The sequence below is a fragment of the Miniopterus schreibersii genome, assembly GCF_964146895.1.
Source record: "Miniopterus schreibersii genome assembly, chromosome: 2".
In the NCBI taxonomy this organism is placed as follows: domain Eukaryota; kingdom Metazoa; phylum Chordata; class Mammalia; order Chiroptera; family Miniopteridae; genus Miniopterus; species Miniopterus schreibersii.
Window position 1 is genome coordinate 70,439,839 of NC_138102.1, and position 26,305 is coordinate 70,466,143.

The window sequence follows — 26,305 nt, forward strand, 5'->3', positions numbered from 1 at the left end:
TTTTTTAAATATATCTTTATTGATTTCAGAGAGAGGAAAGGAGAGCGAGAGAGAGAGATAGAAACATCAATGATGAGAGAGTCATTGATCGAACCCACAACCCGGGCATGTGCCCTGACCGGGAATTGAACCCCAATCGCCTGGATCCTAGGTCAACGCTCAACCGCTGAGCCACGCCCGGCTGGGCAACATTACCTATTTTTAAAGATTCCCGTGATACTTTCTCTTATCTCAAACTGAGGCTAGAGGGGAAAAAAATCAAATAAGCTGCAAACCATCTGTGATTACAGCCCATTAAATGCAATTATGCACCAATTATCCTGTAGTCTCACAAACATTCACAAAAAATTAATATCCAGAACATATATAAATAATAAGTTTATGTACCTAATATTTACATATTCCTTAATATTAAACTACCTTGTATGTATGGCTATTCTTGTTAACGATGCATATCCATAGCTTTCTGGGTTCACACATGTTCTATCATTATTCTATCTTTTTCTGCTTTGTTTTTGTTTTGGGCTATACTATCTTTTATGTATGGTAGAGTGTGCCCCAGAGTTGGAAGATCCTGGGTTTAAATTTTGTTTCTCTCATTATTGAAAGGTTAAGGTCGGTAGTGCTCGGGCAGGTTAAGTAGCCATCTCAGATGGTGGATAAAGAAATACTGAATTTATATAAGGAAAGGGGGTGAGGAATGGGCGGATACCCAAAGGGAAGGGCTACACAGCACTGAGTCAAAGGGTATTGGGTCCATGATGGCAGCAAGAATATATTTGTGACAGAGAAACAAGGAAGAACATAGAAGGAGGAACAGGAGAACCTACGCTGTGCTGCCTCGGCTCACTGAGAAGTCAGAGAGAGAGGGGTGGGCCTCCGAGACAGGCCAGGGAAGGGGTAAGCCCTGGACGAGCTGCCGCTGCCCATTGTTCCCCTGGTTGCAAGTCTTGTGGGGTCCCCTTGTTGGGACGAAGGGCATGGAGATGACACCGGTGTGCTCCCCTTGTGGAGAGTGTGCACTGGGTCCTTTGTCATGAGTGTATTTATCTCTTCCTTGCAGGTAGAAATCTTAGGGAAGGGTCTCAGTAGAGTATTCATCAGCTTTCCAGGTGTGCTCTTTCAGGTCGTGGTCTCCACTGATCAGTCAGTGCCACCGGTGGTTAGTCAAATAGCTGGTCCCAAGTCAGCCATGGGGCCACTTATCTGGTTTTGCTGCTTTTCTGGGCCGGGAGTTGAACTACAACTAAGGCCTAGCCCTTATCTTTAGGGAGGAACCGCTCAGAGGGTCTAAGCCACATGACCAGAGGTATGCTAGGGGAGGATAGGTTCCCCTGGGGCAAGGTTCTTGTTTTCCCAGTTTTGTCCCTTGCTAGGCCTGGTGAGTTTCTGTACCCAAGTTTCCCTACCTGGCCCATCTAACAATTATTGTATGTGTTGTATGAAGGGGAACCATCCGAGGAGGAGTAGACTTGGAGAATCAGTGACCCCATAAAACCACCCTAATTCTCACTGACAATGTTAGGTGTTCCAAACTGCTGGGAATACGTTTTTCCCTCGGACATTTCAGAGGGCTCTCACATCAGCTTTGTTGAGGCCTGCCCAATGACGTCACCTATGCTGAGACCGCGTCCTTGGTCTGCACGAGTTCGTCCACTGACGTTGGGCTTGACCACTGTTTCAAGCTCTTGAGTGGAGAAATCCAAAAAGTCTCCCTCTGATATACGTGCCATCTTGGGCCAAGATATTAACAATCAGAGCCCAATACACGCGACTTAGGAGGGGCTACGGCGCATGAGCCCCCCGGGCGAGGTTCTGTGCAGGAGCGCGCCCCGCGCCGTCCCCCGCCCCCCCCCAGCCGGCAGCCGCGCCTGCGCACGCCCGCGGGAGGGGCGGGCCCTGGCTGCCATCTTACAGTGCGCGGCGCCGACGGAGGGGTCCGGCTCCGGCCACATTCCCCTTCCATTGCCAGCCCTGCGCAAAAGCCCCTCGGAGGCCACCCAGGGCCAACTCCACGCCAATGAACTGACCCATCGCCCGCACCCGATTTTTGGCGTGTTCCTCCAGGTGCCCAGCCCGCGGAACTGAGCTCCCCGCCTCCCCGCCGGTCGAGATGCCAAATGTGCTGCTGCCGCCCAAGGAGGGTAACCTCTTCAAACGCGTCCTGGTAAGGGGCCGAAGGCAGCGCTTTGGCTCTCTGGAGCCTCGGGCCCTGCGCGGCGAGTGGTCTGGCGCTGGCGAGGGCCGGCTGGGTCCCCGCTCTGTTCTTTGTTTACTTGGGAGGCAGCGAGACCCGGCTCCCCGCCTCCGCCAGGCCGCCTGCCCCCGGACCAGGGCCTGCCCCCCGGCCCGGGACGGGCGACCTGGGCTCCCCCGCGCTCCCCTCCGCCGCCGCGCCCGGCCCTGCAGCCCGCCCAGGAACTTCGCGTCGCCTCCGCGGTCGCTCTGGGCAGGGGCGCGGCGGCCAGGTAGAGGTGCCGGTGCCCTCCGCGGAGCCTCGGGGCCGGAGTCGTGACCACCTTCTTCCGTCCTCCTGCTGCTTTATTTTGCCGGCCTCCCCTCCGCCGGGCGTTCATTCCCTGCTTTGTGTTGAATCTGTTGCACAGCGCGCCCTGGTACCTATTAAAGCCAGAGCTCTCCCGTGGAGGGGTGGGGCTGGGATATACACTGGTCACCAGAAAATTAGCGCCGGGAGGCCAAGCTTGCTGTTGGGGGAGACTGCCTGTTTTTGATATACTTGTCTTTGCGAAGTGAAAAGGTGGCATGAACTGCATTTCTAATATAAAGTCGAACATGACTCTGATTGCTTTTAATTCGCACAGGCCCTGCTTTCAGAAAGTGGTTAAAAGCTTTGTGGACTGGCTGGTTTTGCTTTTGAGGGGAGCAGTTTCTTTGTCTCTGAGAAGAAACCTGAATAATAGCCCTGTAGTGATAACCACTGGCCAGCCTGGAAGTGTGTTTTTCTTTAGGTTGTGTGTCAGTGTCCCGGGTGCCTTCACGGTTTTCCAGGTTCCTGTTCTTCCAGAGAGGAGAGACAACGTGCCTTTGCTTTTCTAGATATACGCTGGGGACCATAGATTTTAAACTAATACTGTAAATAGTTGTTTTTCTCTAGTTTGTCTTTTCATCTGAACGTAAGCATTTAGATTTTAAGGGTGAATTTATTATTTAGAGCTTGTGTTATGTAACTATTAGCTATCGCTTACCTTTGCTATAAATACTAAGTTTAGAATGTTTTAAGTATTATCAATGGCAGGTAAAAATTCATAGTAGCTGTTCTGTTTCTAGCCAATAGAACCTTCACATTTAATCCTTACTTTCGTTATTGTCACACATATTTTTCATAGTATTGAGAAGTGAACTTTTTTTGCCCCTTTCAGATGGATTTATTTTTTTGGTCTAGGGAATCTGAAATATGTTAATGAAAAATCATATATGAATTGTTGGATTTCAGGACATTGGCATTATACCTAAAAGATTACAGGTGGCTTACTTCCTCTATATATGGGTACTTGTAGTTCAAGTCATGTTATCAGTAAGATAATGAAAAACAACTCCATGTTTGTTTGTTTTTTAGTGGTGGGTTTTTGTTTTTTTTTTGCCTAATTTGCTTCTGGACCCAGGTCTTGGAAAAGCAGACCTTGGTGAGCATCTTGGTCCTGTCCAAACAAACCCAGCCTCAGCAGAGGGAACCACAAGCTATAGAGTGGGGAAAACTTCAGGGTAGAAGGCCAGTCACAAACAGCATCTGACATTGGCCTGCACAAGAGACCCTCCAAAAAGATTGGGAGTCCTACCTAGCACATCTACCTATTACATAGAAACAAATCCAAACAGGCAGCCAAAATGGGGAGACAAAAAAGCCCCAAATAAAAGAACAAAAGAATTATTCAGAAGAAGAGCTAAATGAAATAGATAAGCAGTCTATCAGATATAGAGTCCAGAATACTGAAGGATGGTCAACAGCATGAGAAAAGAAATGGAAACTATGAAGGAAATTAAGAATGACAGAAAAAAAAATTGTAAGTAATGAACAGCAGATTAGGGGAAGCTGAGGATCAGATCAGTGAATTAGAAGACAAGGTAGAAAAAAATCAGAGAACCAAAATGTGAAAAAACAATTGAAAAACAGGAGGACAGCTTAAGAGAGCTGTGGGACAACATGAAATTTAACAGTATTTGCATCATAGGAGTACTAGAAGATATAGAAGTAAGCAAGGCTTAGAGAACCTGTTTGAGGAAATAATGGCAGAAAACTTCCCTAACCTGGTCAAGGAAAAAGTCACACAAGTTCAGGAGGCACAGAGAGTCCCAAGCAGGAAGAACCCAAAGAGGCCCACACCCAGACACGTCAGACACATCAGACACATCATAATTAAAATGCCAAAAATTCAAGACAAAGAGAACCTTAAAGGCAGCAAGAGAAAAGCAATCTGTTACTTACAAAGGAACTTCCATAAGGCTGTCAGCTGATTTCTCATCAGAAAACTCTATAGTTCAGAAGGGAATGGTATGAAGTATTTAAGGAAATGCAAAACAAGGATCTGAAACCAGGACTACCTTATCCAGCAAGGCTATCATTCAAAATAGATGGTGAAATAGAGAGCTTCCCAGACAAAAAAGGGTAAAGGAATCTGTAACCACCAAACCATCATTGCCAGAAATGTTAAAGGGACTGCTGTAATAAGAAGTTGAAATAAAGCGAATGAGAAACAGACATAAAGAAATAAAATGGCAATAGATAAGTACCTATCAATAATAACCTTAAATATAAATGTATTAAATGCTCCAGTCAAAGGACATAGGGTGACTGAATGGATAAGAAAACAAGACCCAAGTATGTGCTGTCTACAAGAAACCCAGGCCAGAACAAAAGACTCACACATTAAACAAAAACTTCTGCAGGATTTTAAAGGAGAGATTGACAGCAATATAGTCATAGTAGGAGACTTGAACATCCCAATGACTTCACTGGTTAGATCTTCCAGACAAAAAATCAATAAGGAAATATTGATTCTAAATGACACAGTAGATCAGATGGATTTAATTGATATTTACAGAACATTTAACCCCAAAGCTGCAGAATATGCATTCTCCTCAAGTGCACCTGGGACATTCTCAAAGATAGACCACATGTTAGGACACAGAACAAGTCTCTGCAAGCTCAGTCTTCTAGGTTGAGGTCATACCAAGCATATTCTTGGACATTTACATCATACAATACTATGCAGCTGTAAAAAAGAAGGATCCCTTACCCTATGAAACAGCATGATGGTACCTGGAGAGTATTTTGCTAAGCAAAATAAGCCAGTCAGAGAAAGACAAGTATCTCTTGATCTCACTCATATGTGGACTCTAATGAACAAAATAAACTGATGAACAAAATAGATCCAGAGTCATAGGAGCATGGAACAGACTGACAAATCTCAGAGGGAAGGCGGGGGTGGGTGCGTGGGGAGGGATTAACCTAAGAACTTATACACATATATGCATAACCCATGAGTGAAGGCTTGAGGGGAGGGGTACGTGGTGGAGGAGATCATTGGGGAAAAAGGGGGACATTTGTAATACTTTCAATACTTTATTTATCTAAATAAAGATAAAAAAAGAAAAAAACAACTCTGTGATTTTTTTTTATACTCTAGTTACAAAAAAGTTAAAGCCGCTGCTGAGTTAGCTTTATCTCCAAATAAATTGGGAAATGCTAAACATTTTCTTATCTGGGTATGTAATGTTTATTATAAGGTTACATGAGTTTAGGAGGGTGTTACAAAGGTGAATAATTCAATCATCTCACAATTGCTATAAATGTGGGTAAAATTTTGCTGCAAAAATTCCATGGCAAATTGAAATCTCTATAATAAAATTTTAAAATTTGGTTGGACTAAAATGTTTTGTCACCAACAGTAAATTTTTCTTAATTATTAGTGTACATAAGCACACCCATAGAAATTCACCAGCCAGCTTATCACATGGTCTGCATGGCTTATGCCTGCCTATCCTCCCCAGACTAGCTCTTAGCAGTAGATTTTGTTGAATTTTGGAGCTCTACTTCATGCCCTCTTTTTCAGTTGAGACAGTCAAACCCAGGAATGGTAAATGGCTAAGTGTCCAAGGTTCTCTGGTTAGTATTAAAGTTGAAACTACAATCTATCTTTTATACTAAATATATAGTCCTTACTGAACTTAAGACTTTTCTTTAACTTGAGTACTTGGGTATTGTGGCTCTGACACTAGGTGTGAAAACTCAGTAACTGTGTGCCTCAGTTACTTCATCTAAAATGGATATAGCATGCATCTTATAGGCTTTCCTGGCATTTCAATAAAGATTAAATGAGGACAGTGCCTGGCACATAGTAAATGTTGCAGTAAGTGTTAACTGTTATTATTACTGTTATTGGTAGTATGATTATTATTACTTTCGAGATCACTTGGTGAGTCAGAAAAAAACATTTATCTTCTTTTCCTTTTCCCCGGTAGTTCCTTCTGCTCCTTTTCTTCTTGTTATATGTCAGGTGAACTCCTATCATCAAAATTCAGATTATTTAAAAAATTTTTACTTCAAAATATTTTTGGAATAGGTAATACATTCACATGGTTCAAAATTCAGGTTCCTCTCCTATTCTTGTCTCCCAACCACTAAGTTTCCTTCTCCAGAGGCAATCAAGAAGCCTCAATATAAACTTTTTCTCTTTGAACACTTTTCTAATTCTCTCCTCCACATCCTACTCCTGCTGCAAGGATAAATCACTTCCTCCTCCTTTGCTGGTACTGTTTTTCTTTGAACTTAGTAGGCTGTATTTATTGAGCAGTGCTTATTTGTCTAGGACCTGAGGATGCAGGAGCGTTTAAAATAGGCAAGAGCCCTGGCTGGTGTGGCTCAGTTGGTTGAGCATCCTCCAGTGCACCAAAAGGTCACTGATTTGATTCCTGGTCAGGGCACATGCCTGGGTTGCGGGTTTGATCCGCAGTTGGGGTGCATACTATAGGTAACCAACAATTGTTGTTTCTGTCTCACATCGATGTTTCTCTCACTCTCTCTCCCCCTCTCCCTTCCTCTTTCTCTAAAATCAATAAAAACATGTTTTAAATTGGCAAGATCCCTGTTCTCAAGGAGCTTACAGTATGGTGGGGAAGATACTAAAAAAGTAATCACATAAATAGGAATTTCAGGAAATGTTAGTGTTGTGTAGAAAATAGAGTAATATGATAGAGAAAATGTGTATGTGTGGGGGTCAGAAGCTAGCAGTATTAGATAGAGTGGTCAGGTAGGTGATGTGTGACACTCAGATCATAAGGAATTAGCCATGGGAAGACTTGGGGAAGAACATTCCAGGTAGAGGGAACCCCAAGTGCAGAGGTCCTATGGTGGGGATTAGTACTCGAAGGAATACCCGTAACAACGTAAGTGAGAATGTGAGTGAAAGGAGATGGGATGTTCCCATTATCAGTGGCTATGGAGGGCAGTCACTGATTCCTTAGTCTAGACTGTCTGGTGGCATTTAGGTATGAAGAGGTTGCTTACACTTATATTAGACTAGTGATGGAAGGATCATGGTCTTTGGAGTCACACCAGAGTTTGCTCCTAAGCTGAGTCACTTATGAAAGCATTTGTGAACATTTTCCACATCTGTGAGGCAGAGGTAATATGAGTTATAACAAGTTCTGTAGAGAGATGATAGGTTGCTCTATAAATGGCAGTATTTTGTGTGTATTCCTCGGCTCCATTCTTGAAGTAGCAGAGACTTTTAATGCAGTTTCTAGTATTTTTCTCTGTTGTTGTCAGTTATGTCTTTGCTTTTGGATTCTGGGTTTTAAAAAGTTGTAGAAGTGTAGATTGACAATTAAATTCTCTGTTTATTAAGTTTTTTTTTCTTTATCTTCTGTAAAAGTGAAAATAGACACTGGGAGTAGGTAACAGAAGTACATGTCATAAGTGATATAAATTGACATAAAATCTTTCCATCACATATGTTTTTAGACCTCATTTTGGATCTTGAATTTAGAATTTATATAAAAGTTGCTCCATGTATATTCATTTTATAAAATAATTTTTGTTTGTATTTCTTTACAGAAATGTTATGAACAGAAGCAATACAAAAATGGCCTCAAGTTTTGCAAGATGATTCTTTCGAATCCAAAATTTGCTGAACATGGAGGTACTGTCTTATTTGTGAGAGACTGTTTTGGGGAAATCTAATTCTAAAATTAGATAGGATTCCTAACAGTGAAAGAAGAATTCCATGGCTTTGTAGCTCTCTAGTAGAGTGTATAAATATTTAACATTTTTAGTTATGTCTCATATCAGTCTTATTCTAGGTTACTTTACTTCTGTTATGAATCTTTTCATGTAAGTATATGTACAGTTCTTTACTATTAGATGAGAAGTTGTTGGTTGATTAATTGGGGGACAGTTGGAGTATATACCAATATTTTTATAGACCTGATTTCATGTATTACTTTGACTAGAACTTAAGTTTATGCTTTGATTTCCTATGTATAAAATTAGGACAATATTTGCAACACAGAAGTAGTATAAAGATATAGTCAAGTGCATTTTGTTCTTTGGTAGATGTCTTTTATATGTCTGCTGTCCTTTATAAATATGACACTACTGATTTATCATTAGATTGTTTATCTTGAGTTGTTTTTCTAGTTCTGATAATAATTAATAAGTCTATATTTGCTTGTCTCATCTTTTTTCACTTGTCACCAGTGTTTGTTAAAAGGATGGATGAGGTTAGATATGCAAATTATGATCCTATAGCAAAGCAAAGCTAACTGGGATCTCTATTAGACTTGGCTAATTCTTGAGACTGTCTTATTGGGAAAATAGGCTGACTCAGCTCATCTTTCTAATGTTGAAAACATCCTTTGAAGAAAATGGAAATAAGTCTTCATTTCATAGAATTTTAGAAATTTAAAGCTTGTTCTCAAGCCTTTTCGCTATGGAACCATTATCTACATGGAAGCTTGTGGGGAAGTTCTTTATGTATAAACAGAAAAAAGATGTTTGCTTATAGGGGCTTGGACTGTTCTATCATCATGTTCTGAAAACCAGAATCCACAGAGATAAATTTGAAAACAAGTGTTCTTGTCTAATTCCTTTGTGGATTATTTTTTGTGGATTATTCAGAGAGTTATTTCATTCTAAAGCATCTTTCATTAGCTACCTTAAACATATTTTTGGGTTGCCATTCCTGTATTCCAGTGTTGTATCCTTGAAATGCAAAAGTATATTAATTAGCCTAATTAGGATTAGTTGGAATAAATTTGCCAAAAATGCAGTCTGTTCCAGTATTAAGGTGATTTTTTTTCTCTTTATTAAGGTAGATTGTTTTGTGGGGTGTAAGTCAGATTTGATTCTTGGTTAGAATTGATCTCAGGTGCCCACTCGGTGTGGCTCAGTGGTTGAGCATCGACCTATGATCCAGGAGATTGTGGTTGGATTCCTGGTCAGAGCACATGCCCAGGTTTCGGGCTTGATCCCCAGTAGGGGGCATGCGGGAGGCAGCCGATCAATGACTCTCTCATCGTTGATGTTTCCCTCTCTCTCTCTCCCTCCCTCTCCCTTCCTCTCTCTGAAATCAATAAAGACATATTTTAAAAAAACACACAAAACTGATCTCAGGTGAAAGGTGTGGACTGTAGTAGATTTAACTCAACAGGATTCAGGTGCCTGATGTGTTACCTTTTCTCAGCAAAATAATCTCAACCCCCTTTAAAGAGTCTTCTAAAGAGCAGAAAGCATTTTAGCAATTCAATCCCCACCTAAGGAATTTCAGTAAAGGACTTGGGCTAAACTTTAAGCAAGTATTTAAAATGTAGTTTTTGGAGAGAAGTTCTTTTAACTATGGGATTAAGAAGATGAATAATATAAGCATGGCAGGTCTCATATATTAAAATAGTGCTAAGATAATTTGAATCTTTCATGTGTAAATAGAGGTTAACAATATTTTTCAGAGACTTTGGCTATGAAAGGCTTAACATTGAACTGTTTAGGAAAAAAAGAAGAAGCATATGAATTCGTTCGTAAAGGACTTCGTAACGATGTCAAGAGTCATGTCTGTATCCTTTTACTGTGGTTGAGTAGTTTAATTTCATATATGTATTTTCCATTTGCTAGGTTTTTTCCTAATTCGAATGTTAAGAACTTTACTGTGAAAAAATTCAAACCTATATAGAAGAGAATGTGATGAACTCTATGTACTGATTACTCAGCTTTAATAATTATCAAAATTTTGTAGTATTAATCTGTCCCCGTGCCTCATTTTTTATTTATTGGAGTATTTTAAAGAGAATCCCTATATAGCATGTATTTATTTCAGTTGTGCTTAGTGTGAGAGAAGAATAACTTTATTAATTATATCTGACTTGAAACCCATTGTTTTTCCTCTGTATCCATAAACTGAGGGATGCTTTCTCATCATTCCAGATAACTTATCTGTATAGTAAATCTGTATAGTAAAATTTGTGTTCTTTAAACTTTTGTTTAGAAAATTTAGAAGAAAAATTCAGAAGACATTTATTTTAAAGCATTTTATTTAGTATTAAGTATGATTATTATATTGGTTCTTCAGCTTGTTTCATTTGCACAGGGACATAGCTGTTTTCACTGATACTCATAATTGTATTTTTCTGTGTCTACTGTGCAGCTTGTAAAAAAACCAAAATACTTTTTAAGGCTGGATCATTGAAATTGATTTTCATTTCTGTTTTGCTTATCTATATGTTTATTCACATACTGTCCTGTTTCTTATTTTTTTTACATTTAATTTATCTATCTATGGGCCAGTATTGACCATCAATAGTTTTAGTAGTATTTTCACATTTTTAACTTAAGAGTTCTCTCAAAATATTAAATACTTATTTCTTTATCCCAGTGCTTAACTCCCGAGTGAAGAAACAGAGCATGTAAATATGGTAGTTTTTTTGGCTCCAAGATATGCTAAGAACTTAATTTACAATAAATAAAAACTTAATTTTATGGCTTTTAATATTATTGGTGACTTAACTGATGGTTACATGTTGTTTTAGAATTGACTGACTATAAATTTGTTTTAAAAGATAATTGTAGTTTTTGTATATATTGGGTTTCAATATATAGTAAGTAAATGTTGAAGTGGTGGGGTAGGAGAATGAAGACGAGTGAGGGACTGGAAAATAGGGAATGTGAAGAATTTTACCAAGAATTTTCCAAGGTTACTTAAAAATATTATGGAAAGTTTCAAACATGTACACATATAGAGAGAATAGAATAATGAATCTTTACGTGCCCAGCACCCAGCTTCACTAATTTAACGGTTGTCAGTCAAGGCCGATCTCATTTTATCTCTTACCACTTGCTCACTATTCCCTTCCCTCTGACCCCAGATCATTCTGAAGTAAATCTTAGGCAAAATACCATTTTGTTAAAGAAAGCTTTATATTAGATAGATGTGTAGCATAGTATTTTCTAGTACCTGTGAATGTCTGTATTTCCTTAACTTAATAGGTTGGCATGTATATGGACTCTTGCAGCGTTCTGATAAGAAATACGATGAAGCTATTAAGTGTTACCGAAATGCCCTCAAATTAGATAAAGATAATCTGCAAATTTTGAGGGACCTCTCTCTGTTGCAGATCCAAATGAGAGACCTTGAAGGTTACCGAGTAAGTACTTTAGTCTTAAGTGTACACATTTTTACAATAGATATAATTTAAAAGCATGTGAATTCAGAATGAGGTGAGCCTAAGCCAAGATCATGTAGATTTGATTGTTGATTGCAGTCTATAAAAGGGGAAAGTCACTTGGGACCTCCTCCCAATAATAGCTGTAGAACTGCATACTTGATTATTAAAAAAGGATAATTTTATTTAATGCTTTTAAAAAAACTGCTATCTCCTGTGTACAAATGCTGTACTAGATTCTTTGTGGGCTTGAAATTTACAAATCTGGTAAACAAGACATTTGTAATTGAAATCTAAATGTAGCGATTAATTAGCTTTCTTTATTATGGGTTAGTAAATATAAAATAATGTGAGAAGTATTGCTATACATCACTTTTTCTGTAGTCCAGACCTCTTCAAACTGGCATTTTCATTTCTGCTGGGCATCTCCATCTGTATCCTAAATTCATTATGTCCAAAACATAATTAATTCTCTTGCTTTCTTAAGTGAAGGAGGCCACCAACCCTTAACAGTTCTCCTTAAATAAATCTTTCATGTACTTTTTACTTTTGCCCTTCTGCCATAAGTCCTTACACCCTATGCCTAGATTTTTACAGACGTTTCAAGAGTTCTGTTGAGCTTGATTATAATAACCATTCTTCAAGGTTTTGCAGTTTTTCTTGAGCAGTACTTAGCAGCCTGGGTGTAGTGAGAGTTAAAGTTAATTATATTTAGGCATGAGGCAAAAAAATTAAGAACGTTGGCAAGAGAGTGGTTCCTGAGAGGAATAGTGAAATAAATGAAGGTAAAAGAGCTGGTGGTTAGAAGTGAAGGACCCAAGGAACTAGAGGTACTCGTGGTGTCCTCTTAAGAATAAGGGTAGGAATGTCACTAAGTGAAAATGTTGGCACCATAAGCACTGTGGCCAAGGAGTGAGATATTTGAATTTATGATTTCTGGGTGGCAAATAAGGTCTGCAACAGTGATTTTCAACCTTTTTTATCTCATGGAACATATAAACTAAAATTCTGTAGCACACCAAAAAGATACTTTATGCCTATCTGACCTCCCCCCGAAAAGGTATAATTTTGATTGCTTTACAAAAAAAAAAAGTAATTACCTACCGTTTTTGCCCAAAGTACTTTTTAAAAAATTAAGTACCTATATTTGTATGTAAGGATTTCTAGTACCAAGAATTAACCAGTCAGACACAACCTTATTATGCAACGTGACCAGTAAGATACAATTCTATTACATGACCTATATATTTATGGTTCAAGACAGGGCATTCACAGTGGTTGGCTATTGTTGTGTTGGCTATAGTCATTTTTCTATTTGACAATTGCAGTGATTTTCAACCTTTTTCATCTCATAGCACACAAACTAATTACTAATTAAGTTCTGTGGCACACGAAAAAATATACTTTTTGCCAGTCTGACATAAAAAGGTATAATTTTGATTCATTCACACCGGATAGCTATTGTTGTGTTGGCTATTACCATTTTTTTATTTGACAATCTAACAGAAAAGAGATCAGTGCCCCTGACTAAATAGTCATGTATGGCATGTTTTAAAAATTCTTGTGGCACGCCAGTTGAAAATTGCTGGTCTTGGATGGGGTTGTGGGAGTGGGTCCTTAAAGAGGGGTAGAGGAGATCATTAGAGATGAGGAAATCTTAGATCTAAGAAGTTAGGTTGTTGGAATACACAGTGTTCCATTTGCCCAGGATAATGGTAGGATTTGGCAGAGAGAAGAAAACTGATCCGGACTTTAATGAAGGAGTGGAGTGACAGAAGCAACAGTGAAAATGAGTGAGAGTGATAATAGCTTAATTTCATATGCCTAAAAGGAACCAGACACATGAAGGCAGAGGAGTGATACTAAGTTGTTAAAGATATCTTTTTACAAAAGAAGATCTGCTCTTGTTGCTCCTTTTGGCATATAGTGAGTATGGCACCCATTCCAACCACAGAGTCACAGAAGCTAAACACTACATTTTCAAAATTTCATTGCAGCTGGTGTTCTACATGAGACCCTGTTCCTCCAGCAGTTGCACTTGCCTAGAACTTGAGGCAGATATGAGCAATGAAGAAGTGAGGCCTATGTAGGGAGGTTGGATTTTCTGCTAATGAAGATACCTTGATTCTTCTGGGGCAGCCATTAGGGGAATTTCTGGTGTTTTCTTCCTAATGTCATAGATATTGACCAGTCAGAGCAGCAGCAGTGGTGTTTCTGCTGAAAAGCCCTGTCAGATGTTTGAGAGTTCCCCTGCTGTGTCCATCCTATCTCTGGGGCCTACTGTAATAATGTAAATCCATTGAAATTTCATATAATAATTTTATAAACAGCAAACTTTAGTTCAATAAAAAACTATCTTAGTCTTTCTTCCAAGATGTGTAATTACCAAAAGAAATTCTGTTATATAAAGGTAATTTTGTAAGTCAGCCCAAAAGCATGGGCCCCAGGGCCCACTTTCAGTGACAGCCTTACAATGAACAGTAATGGGGTATTTTACAACTTAAAGTAATTTAGATAAGGCACACAAAAAGCATTTCTATTTTATTGTGGAACTTATATTTGTTAATTGAATTCATTAAAAAGGAATTAAAGGTATTGAATTGTTTTCTGAAAACTGTGATGAAATATAAATATTTTATAGAAAGTTAAAGTACAGAAGGTTAAAAAGACAATTTTTTTTTCTTCTAAGGAGACAAGGTATCAGCTTCTTCAGTTGCGCCCAACACAGCGTGCTTCCTGGATTGGATATGCTATTGCATACCATTTGCTGAAAGATTACGACATGGCACTAAAACTATTGGAAGAATTTAGACAAACTCAGCAAGTAAGAAGTTCATTTTAACTTTTTTTCCTACCTTCACAAATAAAATAGTTGACTTCTGTATTGCCCCCACCCCCAAATGTGAATTAAAGTCTTTGAGACCTATGGAAAAACTTGAAAATTGACAAGTGTAAAACAGAATTCCTTGGTGCAACCACTATGGACAACAGTGTGGAGGTTTCTCAGGAAATTAAAAATGGAATTGCCTTATGACCTAGCGATTCCTCTTCTGGGACTGTAACTGAAGAAACCTAAAACCCTAATTCAAAAGAATATATGCACTCCTATGTTCGTTGCAGCATTATTTACAATAGCCAAGATTTGGAAGCACCCCAAGTGCCCATCAGTAGATGAGTGGACAAAAAAGCTGTGGGACATTTATACCATGGAATACTACACAGCTGTAAAAAAGAAGGAAATCCTACCTTTTACCAAAGCATGGATGGACCTAGAGGGTACAGTAAACACTTGATTTTGAAGACCTCAATTTAATGGCTTCAGATTTAATGGACAAAACTTCCAGTCCAAATATCATATGTGAAAATTAACATCCTGTTAATTTTAAAATGCTTTTAACCAAGATTTGCTTATAATTAAATTAACAGGTTATTTTTTGTTATTAATTCATTGTTATTACTATTTTTAAGTCCTCACCCAAGGAATGAGGATATTTTTTCCATTTAGAGAGAATGGAAGGGAGGGGAGAGGGGGAGAGAAACATTGATGTGAGAGAGACACATCCATTGGTTGCCTCCCACATGCGCCCCAAATGGGGGCAGAGATCTAACCTAAAAGGGTCCAGGTATGGACCCTTTACTGGGAGTTGAGCCCTAGACCCTCCAGTGTGCAGGCCCACACTCTAACCACTGAGCCACACCAGCCAGAGCCTCACTGCTATTTTTTATTTTTTTAAACATATCTTTATTTATTTCAAAAAGAGGGAGAGAGAGAGATAGAAACATCAATGATGAGAGAGTCATTGATTGACTGCCTCCTGAATGTCCCCCACTGCGCATTGAGCCCACAACCCAGGCATGCGCCCTGACTGGGAATCGAACCCCAGTTGCCTGGATCATAGGTCGATGTTCATCCACTGAGCCACACCCAGCTGGGCTTCACTGTTATTTTTAACAAATGTAAGCAAATAGGCCATACGTTGGAAAAAAACTCTAGTAATTTCACCAACATAAATAAATATTACATATCTATAACTATAGCCTACATATTTAAATCCAAGAGTCACTGCTTGTAAACAATATTCCATGAATGATTAGCACGTTATCACACTGCATCGCTTGAAGTAATTGGTTCTGTTGTTGTGTGGAATGACTTTTTGTAGTAGTTTTAACTTGCATGCCAGCTGTTCCGAAGTGTGCTAAGCCACAGCCCAGCAGTGTGCATTTGTTTACTCTTGGTGAGTGGTAAATGCACTCATTTATATACTAGACCTATTCAGTATAAATTTAAAATTACAGTAATACATGTAGAAAACTTTTCTGTGAAATTAAACTTTTCATACACACTTAATTTTAATTAGACAAATGTGTCTACATAAGTAAAAACAGGTAAACTAACTAATTTGACAATTTTTTAACATGCACATTTGGGAAACCTACTTTATTATATAATGGACTTTTGGCTTTAATGGGTTAGTCCGTTATATCCAGGTTTTACTGTATTATGCTAAATGAAATAAGCCAGTCAGAGAAAGACATTACCATGTGATTTCACTTTTATGTGGAATCTAATGAACAAAATAAACAAACAAAATAGAAACAGACTCATAAATACAGAGAACAGACTGACAGGTGTCAGAAGGTCGGGGAATTGGGGGAGCTAGGTGAAAAAGGTGAAGGGATTAAGCAGTACAAATATTCTGTAGTTGCAGAATAGCTACAGAGATGTGGATTGTAGCATAGAGTATATGTTCAATAATGTAGAGATAACTAGTTATGGGGCCAGGTGGATGCTTGGGACAGCAGGGAGGCGGTGGGGGGAACACTCTAGAGTGCCTGGTTTTCTGGCCACTGCTATACATCTGAAACTAGTGTGGGAGGGTATTGAATGTAAACTGTGGTTGGAAAAAAAACCCAGAATTTTTTATTAAAAAATACTTTATTTATTGATTTTAGAAAGGGAGAGAGAGACAGAGAGAGACATCAATTTGTTCTATGTATTTATGCATTCATTGGTTGATTCTTGTATGTGCTCTGACCAGGGATCAAACCCTCAACCTTGGTGTATCAGGATGATGCTCTAACCAATTGTGCTACCTGTCCAGGGCTAAAACAATTCTTTTTTTTTTTTAATCCTCACCAGAGGGTATTTTTTTCCATTGCTTTTTCAAAGAAAGTGGAAGGGAGAGAAAGAAACATTGTTGTGAGAGAGACATATCAATTGGTTGCCTCCTGCACACTCCTAACTGGGGCTGGAGATCGAGCCTGCAACTCAGGCACGTGCCCTTGCATGGAAGCGAATCTGAGATCCTTCATTCCAAAGGCCGATGCTCTAACTACTGAGCCAAACTGGCTAGGGCTAAAACATAATTCTTAATGCAAAAGAAATAATATAAAATTTTTGTACACTATAATTTCAGCAATATTTAAATGATAAAAGACTGCATGAAAATGAAAGTTTTGTGACTGGGAATTGTTTTTCAATATATATGCTTTATATTTGATATAAACATTAATAAATACATTTTAATATATATGTAAGATAGAAAAGTATAAAAATATACACGAGAAATTAAATACAGTGGTGCCTCAGTTTTCGAATGCAATCTGTTCTGGAAGACTGTTGGAGTTCTGAAACGTTCAAAAACTGAGGGATCAACAGCCGACAGCTGGGCCTCAGGACCTTGCCCTCAGCGGAAGCCATGTGGCAATGTTCCACTTCCGAGGCCTGTTCGAAAACCGAAGCATTTACTTCCGGGTTTATGGTGTTGGTAAACCAAAATGTTCGTCAACGGAGACGTTTGAAAACCGAGGTACCACTGTAGATGTTAACATTTTGTCCTATTGCTCCAGATTTTATTATTTTTTTTTTAAAGGAATACAATTACAGAAATAGCTAAATTCTTCCATGTGCCTCCCTAGAGGTAGCCACTATTCTGAAATTGGTAGAAATCATTCCAGTGCATTTACATTATGTATAAGTTTATAAAACAGTATTATCTTGTGTACTTAAAAATCTGTATGAATGATATGCAGGTTTTTAAAATTCAACTTTCTTGAGATATGTCTGTCTTGATACATGTAAGGCTAGTTTATCCATTTTTAAACAATTTATTTTTATTATTGAAAGTATTACAATTGTCCCCTTTTTTCTCTCCATTGACCCCCTCCACCCTGCTCCCGACCTCTTCCCCCACCAAGGCCCTTACCACACTATTGTCTGTGTCCAGGGGTTATGCATAGAAGTTCTTCGGTTAATCTCTCCCCCTCCCCCACACCTTCCTTCTGAGATTGTCAGTCTGTTCCATGCTTCTATGTCTCTGGATCTCTTTTCTTCATCAGTTTATTTTGCTCATTAGATTCCACATATGAGTGAGATCCTGTGATACTTATTTTTTTCTAACTGGTTTATTTCACTTAGCATAATACTCTCCAGGTCCCTCCATGCTGAGTCAAAGGATAAGAGATCCTTTTTTATAGCTGCGTAGTATATATTATTCCATGGTGTAAATGTCCCACAGCGTTTTTATCCAATCATCTACTGACGGGAATTTGGGCTGTTTCCAGATCTTGGCTATTGTAAATTGTGCTGCTATGAACATAGGGGTGCCATATATTCTTTCTGATTGGTGTTTCGGGTTTCTTAGGATATATCCCTAGAAGTGGGGTCACTGGGTCAAAAGACAGTTACATTTTAAATTTTTTGAGGAAACTCCGTAATGTTTTCCATAGTGGCTGTACCAGTCTGCATTCCCACCAGCAGTGCACTAGGGCTCCCCTTTCTCCACACCCTCGCCAGCACTTGTCATTTGTTGATTTGTTGATGGGAGCCATTCTGACAGGTGTGAGGTGATACCTCATTGCTATTTGCTGTTTGGAGTTTCATTATATAAATAAGCCATAGTGTATCCATTCTACTTTGCCTCTATTAAAAAGCATTGCTGTAATGAATATTCTTGTCTGTTGTTTCCTTAGCCACATTTGTGAGTTTCTCTTCAGTGTATACCTAAAACTGGAATTGCAGACTTGTAGCTGTATGTTTTCCGTTTTACTGAGTATTATTATCATCACTCTCTGAAGGAGCTGTACTAATTTATATGCCTACCAGCAAGGTTTTACAATTATTGTTTCCTCAACATCCTTGCTGACTCTTGTCAGCTTTATTAGTTTTTTTCAGTCTTCTAGATGTGAAGAAGTTTATCTCATTTTTCTTTTGTGTTTCTTCGATTATTAGTGAGGTTATGGGATATTGAGGTAAGAGATATTGTCTGTAGTTTTCTTTTTGTTTGATGTCTGTGTCTGGCCTCATGGAATGAGTTGGGAAGTGTTCCCTTCTGTTTTTTTGGAAGAGTTTGTGAAGGATGGTGTTAATTCTTCTGTAAACATTGGGTAGCATTCACCTGTGATGGCATTTGCTCCTGAGCTTTTCTTTATTGAAAGTTCATTGATACTAATTTATTCTCTACTTGTTATTGGTCTATACAGATTTTCTATTTCTTCTTCAGTTTCAGTAGCTTGTATTTTTTTCTAGGAATTAGTCCATTTCGTGTAAGTTATTTAATTTGTTGACATATAGCTTTTCATAATAGTTCTTGTTTTTTAATATGTTTTTAAAAATTGATTTCAGACAGGAAAGGGGAGGGAGAGAGATAGAAACATCAATGAGAGAGAATCGTCGATCGGCTGCCTCCTACACTCTGCCCCTACTGGGGATCGAACCTGCAACTCCCGCATGTGCCCTAACCAGGAATCAAACTGTGACCTCCTGATTCATGGGTCGATGCTCAACCACCGAGCCACACCAGCTGGGCCAAAATAGTTCTTTATAATCCTTTTTATTTCTGTAAGTTCTGTGGTAATGTCCCTCCTTTTATTCCTGATTTTAGTACTCTTCTTTTTCTTTCTTGGTCATTCTAGATGAAGATTTCTCAATTTTGTTGGTCTTTCAAAGAACCAACTTGTAGTTTTGTTAAGAGTTGGGATATGCCTTCAGCACTCAGTCAAGCAATTTGCAGCTCTGCCTTAGATTTTGCTTCTTGTTTGTTCAGTGTCAGGGTAGCAAAAGGTGAAAGCTTAGAGTTTCCTGAGTTCTTACCTGAGCATGTGCAGACCTTTATGTGTATGTGGCTTTTCAAAGCCTCTGATGGACATCACATTTCCCAGCTTCTCCTTTAAGATTTTTGGTTAATCTGTTGTTTACCTGGACTGCTGTTCATCACTTCAGGCACTGTAAAGGTAAACACTTGTCCATAATTGTTTTTGACAAACGCCTTTGGCCCTCTCCTCCCCATAAGGCTTTTTGCTCTGGGCAAGCTCCGTGTTTGCCTTTATGTGGGATCTTACAGGGATCCACTTGATGGGTCAGTTAATTACAGTTCCTTTAGAAGGAGGCTTTAAAAGAGCTCCAGCTTTATTCTGTTCTCTCTGGTGGCTACTCTGGGCATACAAGCTTATTTTTCAAGGCTGCTGTGTAGCTGGAGAGCATGGAGCAGGAGTAGGGCAAGTTAAAACACCACAGAGCTCACTGGTCTTACCAAGATCCAGCCATTTTTCTTCAATATGTGCTCCCCAGGTAGCTTCGAGCCTTTGATTAATTTCCAGAGTTCTGAAAAGGTGATTCTGAGAGTTTTTTTGCCAACTTCTTTATTGCTTTTATGGAGATAAGAGTTTTTGGAGGTCTTTACCTTTTTTGCTAACACCATCCTCTTCGTATTTTCTTGATGAGAACTTTTTTTTGACAGTTACTCTAAAAGCAAGGAATTATTTTTTGTGTGCTAGACTGATAGACTTTTCTCTTTTCATTTATCAAGTAAATCTCAATGCAGAGTTTATATGATAAGTCCTCTGTTCTATCTTTACCCCAGAGAAGTTCAGAGAAGACTAGTTCAGAGAAGACTTATAGAAAAAAAACATAGTTCTCCACGTGTATAAATAATGGGCGTGCAGAAATACAATGGCAATCATAATATAGTGTTCTATCTCTAGATTCTGTTATTTTGTTATTCTTTAGCATGTTTTTGAGATTCATCCATATTAGAGCATGTATTGGTAGTTCAGTTCTTTTTAATGCTAAATACTCTTTTATTATGGATATATGACACTTTGCTTTTCCATTCATTAACTGGTGGACATAAGGATTGTTTTTAATTTGTTATTACGAATAGTGCTGCTGTGAACATTGTGTACAAATTTCTGTGTGTACATATGTTTTTATTTCTCTCTGGTATATATCTAAGAATGAAATTACTTGGTTTTTTTTGGTAAGTATACATTTAACTTTTTTTTTTTTTTTTTTACACAAATGGTAACATACTAGAGTCACTGTTATTTTTCACTTGATTTATTTGGGAGTGTCTTCCCTTTCAGTACATAGAGGGCATGCTTATTTTTTCATAACTGCACTCTAATCCATGTCGGGAAATACCATGACTTTTTTTGGGGGGGGGTTAATCCTCACTCAAGGATATTTTTTCCATTGATTTTTAGAGAGAATGAAAGGGGGGGGGGAGAGAGAGAGAAACATCAATGTAAGACACACATTGATTGGTTTCCTCTTGCACATGCCCCAACCACAGCTGGGGATTAAACCTGCAACCCAGGTACGTGCCCTTGACCAGGAATCAAACCCACAACCCTTCGGTGCACAGGCCAATGCTCTAATCACTGAGCCATGCTGACCAGGGCTATATTTAACTTTTTAATAAACTGCCCAGTTTTCCTAAGTGGCAGAACCATTTTATATTCTCTCCAATAATGTACGAGGGTTCCAATTTCATCCCCAATACCATATATAATTTTTTGATGATAGCCGTCTTAGTGGATGTGTAATAGTATCTGTTTTAGTGGTATTATAACCAAAATCCGGATTCTTCTGCCTGCTGCAGCGAAAACCAAACACATAAGACAGGTGCTGGTAAAAGGAAAGAGATTTATTCAGTTGCTGGCATCTTGAGAAGATGGGGGACTTTCCCCGCTCCTCAAAAACCCATCTTAACATCTCAGTGCAGACAGAGGTTTTTATAAGGAGGGAGACTGAAACCAGGACAAAGAGATCAGGGGGAGGGGCTATGGACATGCAGGCAGTGTCCTTGCTGGTCCTGATATGGATTTTCATGATCAGCATCCTTGAGTTGATCATCTGTTTTTTTTTTATCAATGAACTCCTGTGTCTGGACCCTCGGCGTTAGCCAGGGCTGCTCCTTAGGATTACACAGGAACTGAAACTGCTGGACTGTGAAGTATACTAAAAAAACTTTTAACATGTAAGCTCTAGTTTTGAGAAAAATCAGGTTAGAGTAATAAGCTGGATTTAACATTTACTAAGATTAATATGGGTAGCTTTATATAAGTATAGTGTATTCCCCTTTACATTTTCTCTGCATTTTCCTAACACTAATGATATTGACCATTTTATTATGTTCTTATTAGCCATTTATATTTTTTCTTTGATGAATTGTCTATTCAAATTTTGTGCCCATTTTTTAATTGGGTTATTTGTCTTAAAACTGAGCTGTAAAAGTTCTTTATATGTTCTTATTACAAGTTCCTTATCAGATATATTATTTGCAGATATTTTCTCCCAGTCTGTAACTTGTGTTTTCACGTTATTAATGTTATCTTCTGAAAAAGAAAAGTTTTATAATTTTGATGAAGTCCAATTTACTAATTTTTTTCTTTTATGCATAGGGTCACAAAGAATTTTTCCTATTCTAAGATTTCTTTTATAGTTTTAGTGCTCACATTTAGATGTGTGATACATTTTGACTTAATTTTTGTATATGGTATGAATTATGTGTCTAAGGTCATTTTTTTGCATATGGATATTTAATTGTTCCACCATTATTTGTTGAGAAGGCTACCCTTTCTTCTTTGAATTGCCTTGGCACCTTTGTAGAAAATCAGTTGACCAGAATATAATACTTATTTTTCGACCTTATATTCTGTTCCACTGATCTGTATGTGTATTTTTATGCAAGTGCCACATTGTATTGATTACTGTAGTTTTATAGTAAGTTTGAAATTTGAAATGCATGTCCTCCTACTTTATTCTTTTTCAGATGTAGGCTTCTTTTTATTTCCATTTGAATTTTAGGGTTGGCTTATAAATTTCTTCAAAAGGCTTGCTGAGAGTTTGGTAGGGATTGCATTGAATTTATAGATCAATTTTAAGGAATTGCCATCAAAACATTATTGAGCATTCTGATTCATGACTATGGATGCACTATCTCACCATTTATTTAGGTCTGTAATTTCTCTTAGCATATTCTGTATATAGATCTTGTTTCTTAAATTTATTCCTTAAATTTATTCCTAAATATCTTGTTCTTTTTGATGCTATTGTGAATGAAATTATTTTAATTTAATTTTCAGGTGGTTTGTTGCTAGTATGTAAAAATATAATTGATTTTGTTTTCTGTCACCTTGCCTACCTCCCTTTTTTTTTATTAAACATATCTTTATTGATTTCAGAGAGAGGAAAGGAGGAGGGGAGAGAGAGATAGAAACATGAATGATGAGAGATTTATTGATCGGCTGCCTAGCCCGCAACCCGGGCATGTGCCCTGACCGGGAATTGAACCCTGATCTCCTGGATCCTAGGTTGATGCTCAACCGCTGAGCCATGCCCGGCCAGGCTTGCCTAACTCCTTGATGAGGTTTTTAAATGTAGATTCCTTAGGATTTTAATGATTTTATACTTTTTTGGGGGTATAGAACCTCTTCACTTTGCTCTGTACCAGAGTCCCACCCCTTTATTTATTTTAAAGAATGTATTAATCTTTGCTGTTAATCACTCTTCTGTTTGTAATTGTTCACAGATTGTTTTTTTAAGTCTGTGTGAATTACTTTCCTGAGAAAGCAATGAAATTAAAGATCTGAAACTGCTTTATGTAATTATATGAATAAAATAATTTAGTCCTTTCTTATTATTTTAGGTTCCTCTTAACAAAATAGACTATGAATACAGTGAACTGATATTATACCAGAATCAAGTGATGCGAGAAGCAGATCTGTTTCAGGAATCTTTGGAACATATAGAAACATATGAGAAACAAATATGTGATAAACTTTTGGTGGAAGAAATTAAAGGTTAGTTGACCTACCTTTTCTTTTTCATGGCCTTAGTTAAAGAACAAAAACTGTATTACTTTATTCTGTCTTAACACTTAAATAAGACGTTCTAAATCCTTATTATTACGATGTAGTTGTTATATTCACTTTAGAGTTGGGGGGCTGAGGAACAGAGAGGGTAAGTAACTTGCCCAAAGTCACACAGGTAAGTAATCTGGATAGTGCTGGATTTGTGGCCAAGAATTTTGACTCCAGATTCTATTAAGCAGAATATTATATTGCCTTTATATTTCACCCCTCCATGTCTATATATTTATGTATATATCTGTATATCTCTCTCTCTCTCTCTAATCTCTGTGTGTAGTAAAATATAATGAGAATAGTAAATGATACTGGGCTCATCAAGAAGTCAAGTATCATTATGGGCTAATTATGAAGACAGGGTCCTGATAGTTTATCAACAAAGGGTCAAGCACATTTTTTTCTTAACAAAGCTTTGTTCAACAATTACCCATTCCATAAGCAATACTGTATTAAATAGAATGTCCAACTAAAATGATCAGTTTAAAACTAAAGTTGTTATAGTTGCAGAACTCTAAAGTTTAATAAAAATAACAGCTAACATTTATTTACTTTTCCTGTGTTTCAGGGCATGGTAATTGCTTAAACTGCTTTATTTTATTTAAATTTTTAGCACTTCTAACATGGGTACTATTTTCTATCTCCATTTTATAGCTGAGGAAACTAAGGCTTAGTGATATTAAGGACTTGCCCAAAGTCACACCCCACCTTTTAGGTGATAGAGTTAATTTCTAAACACATCTTTCTGACTTCTGAGCCCTTATTTAAAAATTTTTTTTTAATATAGACTTTATTTTTTAGAGTAGTTTTATTAGTTTCACAGCAAAATTGAGTTGAAGGTATAGAGATTTCCCATATACTGTATTTTCCTACTCATGCGTAGCCTCCTCCACTATCAATATCACCCACCAGATTGGTATATTTATTACAATTAATGAACCTACATTGACACATCATTACCATTTGAAGTCTATAGTTTACATTCCTGTTAGCTCTTGGTGTTGTACACCCTCTTGGTTTTGACAAATGTATAATGACATGCATCCACCATTATAGTATCATGCAGAGTACTGGTTTCACTGCCCTAAAAATTCTCTGTGCTCTGCCTATTTGTTTCCCTTTGCCCCCAACCCTGGCAACCACTGCTCTTTTTACTGTGAGCCCTTACTTTTAACCCCTTTACTTTACTCTTGTTAATGTATAACAACTGACTTAGTTTTTATTGTGACTAGTACTAATATCAATAATGACTACAACACTATTTTTCAAACTATTGGTAAAATGTGGATAAATAATATTCTGGTTTCTTTCTTGTTCTATTACCTGTAATTGATGGCAATTATTTTTTTGTTCTGATGTATTATTGCTATTTCCTGATTAAATCTTAACTCTCAGGTTGCTTTTTCTGTTTCTCTGTCTTTGTCTTCTGGTATCAATAGGAATGCAGTGATTAAAAAGTAGATATTATATAGTATGGTCAATTCTGGTTTAAAAATTCTGCAAGTTGCAGCATATATTGGTAATGAGGGTCATTTTGGGGCCATCAGTTTGAATATAAAGCCAATACTCTGTATTGCTTATAGAGACAGGTTATGGTATTTTTATTTTTTCAGTGAACTTTGTAGGCCCAGAGACTTTGATATTCATACGTTTATGTCTTTTGTAGACATTAGCATATTAAGATACTTTTAAAAACTGTTAAAGTTAGAGATTTTTACTTTATCAATATGCAAGTGAATAATTTGTCCTGTATATTCCTCTAGTAATAATCTTTGCCTTATGATAGGAGCAGATAACAAAAGTTTTAGACTTGAAGAATAGGCTGTTGTCTCTTATATCTATATAAGCAGGGTAAAAATTAGACTGACCAGAAGTTAATTCTGGAGGAATGGGGCATGTTTTAGTTTTAAGTAGCAAATGTTTATATGTATTCACTTTATGCCAAGCATTGTGTTAACCCCTTTTAAGTAAATTATTTCCTTTGATTATTACATAAGTGGATTGAGGTAGTTGATATTTTAGAGGTAAGGAAATGGACATTGAAAGTTTGTAAGTTGTTCAAGTTCGCAGAGCTAGAAAGTGGTAAAACCAGTAATTACATCTAGGTAGTTTTACTCTAGAGCTTGAAAAATATGTAATATATATAAATAGTAAAATAATAGTATATAATAACCACTGTCATATGCTACCTCCTCCAAGATGATAAAAGCAGAAATAGTAATGACTTAATGACATTTCAGAGGATTATTTGTTTGAAATAGATTCTTTGGGGAATGGGAAATCTTAGGGGTAGGAAGTTGAGATATATTCTTTTTGAGAATCTCCCTTTTATTTTAGACTAGGTATGATTTCTGTTGTGGTTGAGAAGTTTAGATCTTCATTCTCCATACTTGCTTTCAATTTGTGTGCCTTCATAAAAGCCACATAAAAATTGAACCTTTAGGTATCCCACATGTGAACATGGTTTGTGTGGTTTCTTTCTGTGAAG

The 26,305-nt window shown here is 37.7% G+C and overlaps 1 protein-coding gene across 4 annotated transcripts in view; it reads left to right on the forward strand.

Moving 5' to 3' along the window:
- The first annotated feature begins 1,887 nt into the window (after positions 1-1,887).
- The window catches only part of NAA16 (N-alpha-acetyltransferase 16, NatA auxiliary subunit), a 64,266-nt gene continuing 39,848 nt past the window's right edge, over positions 1,888-26,305 (forward strand). For 2 of the 4 annotated variants that reach the window (XR_013998186.1, XM_081128736.1), the window contains exons 1-6: positions 1,888-2,167; positions 8,075-8,159; positions 9,964-10,068; positions 11,495-11,652; positions 14,360-14,494; positions 23,601-23,754. Coding sequence is in view for 1 of the 4 variants with exons in the window: in XM_081128736.1 (XP_080984862.1) it covers positions 2,114-2,167; positions 8,075-8,159; positions 9,964-10,068; positions 11,495-11,652; positions 14,360-14,494; positions 23,601-23,754 (691 nt within the window). In the remaining 3 variants the exon portion in view is untranslated. The remainder of the gene's footprint in view (positions 2,168-8,074; positions 8,160-9,963; positions 10,069-11,494; positions 11,653-14,359; positions 14,495-23,600; positions 23,755-26,305) is intronic. The other 2 variants (XR_013998187.1, XR_013998188.1) reach the window with 1 other exon arrangement.